At 35.8% G+C, this 2,411-nt stretch overlaps 1 protein-coding gene across 1 annotated transcript; it reads right to left on the bottom strand.

Annotated features, from left to right (window-relative positions):
- Nucleotides 1-219: 219 nt before the first annotated feature.
- Nucleotides 220-1,217, bottom strand: LOC131143707 (RING-H2 finger protein ATL40-like). The gene has a single exon (XM_058091973.1). The coding sequence runs from the start codon at nucleotides 1,044-1,046 to the stop codon at nucleotides 525-527; it is 522 nt and encodes a 173-aa protein (XP_057947956.1). The 5' UTR covers nucleotides 1,047-1,217; the 3' UTR covers nucleotides 220-524.
- Nucleotides 1,218-2,411: the final 1,194 nt, after the last annotated feature.

The following is a 2,411-nucleotide window of genomic DNA, read 5'->3' as shown; positions in this document are numbered from 1 at the left end:
CTCCGATGTTAACGATTCACACTTTAATTTCCATGAAAAAATTGATCGTCTCCATTGTTGGAATTCAGTGAGTTGTAGGAAATTGCCTATATGCACACCTAGTCTCACCTTCCTCCAAGATTCAGTGCAATAACAATATTAACAACAGAAAAAAAACATAAGGAAAGAAATATAAACCCACTATTAATGTCACGAATCAGTGGTCAGATATATACTGTATTGGAAACTAATAATGATCCGACTGCCATAATAGATATATTACCAACGAATTTACAGTCCATCCCCATTAACCACCTGAGCATCGACTCGAAGAAAATAAACTTTAAACTTATTGATAGTCCATGATCAATCCAAATATATATTGAATAATCTATACATCACAAGAAACAAGAAAATCATCTGTTTGCCTATAATCACTGCCACCAGCAAATGTTCTGCACCTAACAACAACCTTGACCCACTATCACTAGGTAGCCACAGAGAAGAGCTTGATGTTGAGCCTGAGATTCACCAACCTTAACCAATTATGCAGCATCATCTGGTCTCCTTTCCTCGAGCGGTGGGGCTGTTGGCTCAACCCCAGCTCCCAAATCACCCGACTTTGGCTGGACCGGGGTGCGACATATGGGGCATGTTGTTTGAGAACTCAGCCACATATCAATGCACTCTACATGGAACAAGTGCTTGCAACTTGGCAGGAGCCTAACCTTGGCTCCTTCCACAATTGCGCCCAAGCAGACCGGGCACTCAGTACCTTCATCCCGATCAAGCTCGTGACTCATACCATAGATGAACACTGGCAGCGAGTCCATGACCAATCGGTCCAGCCCGGTGCTGGTTCCCTCACTCAAGCCCAATTCAGATTGTGCAGCCTCAATGTCTAGCGGGTACAACGATGATGCATGGTGCCTTCTCTGTCGACATCTAAGAAGAAACTTAATATAGAGATGAAATATGCTCACAAGTATCACAATGAGACATAAAATGATAATTGCAGCAATGAAGATTTTGTGGCTGGAGCCAAATTTGTTCGCATCAAAACTCATGGCTGCAGGGAGAGTGAATGAACAAGGTGAAGGCCCCTGCAGGCTGCAGTTCCTGTTCTGTTTGAATGAGAGAAGCGGAGAGAGCTCTGTTTTCTTGTTCCACTTTGATTCTGAATTTGAAAATAAAATGCATGTATGGTGTGGTGGACCTTTGAGCCAAAAAAGAAAATAAAAAAAAAATCAGCATAGCAGTGGGAAAATTCTTGAACTTTGGTCTTCTCATGAGGTTTGACTTCAGGCCCAACAAGCACCACAGAAAAAATATTAATTAATGAATTAATTAATACTGAGGATACCAACTTTAATTACTCATTTATTTAATTTAAGGTTGCTGAATCACAAGCTAAGTTTTTAGATGCAAACTATCAACTTTGGGAAGACCTTGTTGACCAATAATTCAGATCTCTTGTGAGTGTTTGCGCTTGAAAATGAAACAATAAATAAACAAATCAACATAGTTTTTCTCATCAATTCTTCTAATTGGTCTATCATAGGGTATCCTTGATGTCATCTGAGTGCCCTGTTTTATTTATTTATTCCTTTTTTACAATTGATTTTCTCTTGCTATAGCATAAGTCAAGTGCAGGTGGGCGGTGCACCAAATGATAAGATTGCCTTTACACGCTAACATACCCATTTGACTTGGGCATGCTATCTTGCTGTTGGGCCTGAGGAATGAAAATAGATTAGCTCTTATTTTTTCCAGTTTTGGACATTTTAAATCAATAATTTTTTTTAGAAAAAAACATAAAAAATAAGAGGGGTGTCTAATTTTCATTATATTTCGTCTCTCTATATCAAATATTATTAAAAATAAGGAATTGTTCCTGTTAAAAATTAAGAAAAATTCAAAGTAATGATGTATATTTATTTAATTTTTTTTACTTTTTTCTTAATTTTTCTGATAATCAAAAATAAAAAGTATAAATTCTTTCATATTTTTATTTTCTTTTCTTAGTATTTTTCAAATTCCAAACAACACCTCATTCAAAACCGTAGGAATTCACTAGTCCTTCGGTACATAAAAATGAAATAGGATTAAGTAAAATAAAATAAATTTATCAATTAATTTCTTTTCTTTTTTTTTCAAGATATGGACCCCCCTCCCAAAAAAAAAAATCCCAACCCCGAAATTGCAGCCTAGAGAAATCCAACCTCAGACCTTGCCTATGGAGAGTCAGGTGACGAACCTATACGCTCAAATTTATCACTTGATTTTTTCATATTTTATATTTAAATTTTTATTTCATTATATTCTCACCCATCCTATCATACAAACAAAATGTGGGTAATGGGCAGACCCCATGAAAAAAAAAAAAAAGTATAATACAACATTATATATATTTTTTTTAAATATCAGTATGA

Source organism: Malania oleifera, chromosome 12, assembly GCF_029873635.1.
Source record: "Malania oleifera isolate guangnan ecotype guangnan chromosome 12, ASM2987363v1, whole genome shotgun sequence".
Taxonomy (NCBI): Eukaryota; Viridiplantae; Streptophyta; class Magnoliopsida; order Santalales; family Ximeniaceae; genus Malania; species Malania oleifera.
The sequence above is the reverse complement of the archived record's forward strand: the minus strand, read 5'-3'. Positions and strand labels throughout refer to the sequence as shown.

Excerpts from the sequence above, each read along its gene's own strand:
- LOC131143707 (XM_058091973.1), bottom strand. The coding sequence starts at position 1,046 with ATGAGTTTTGATGCGAACAAATTTGGCTCCAGCCACAAAATCTTCATT.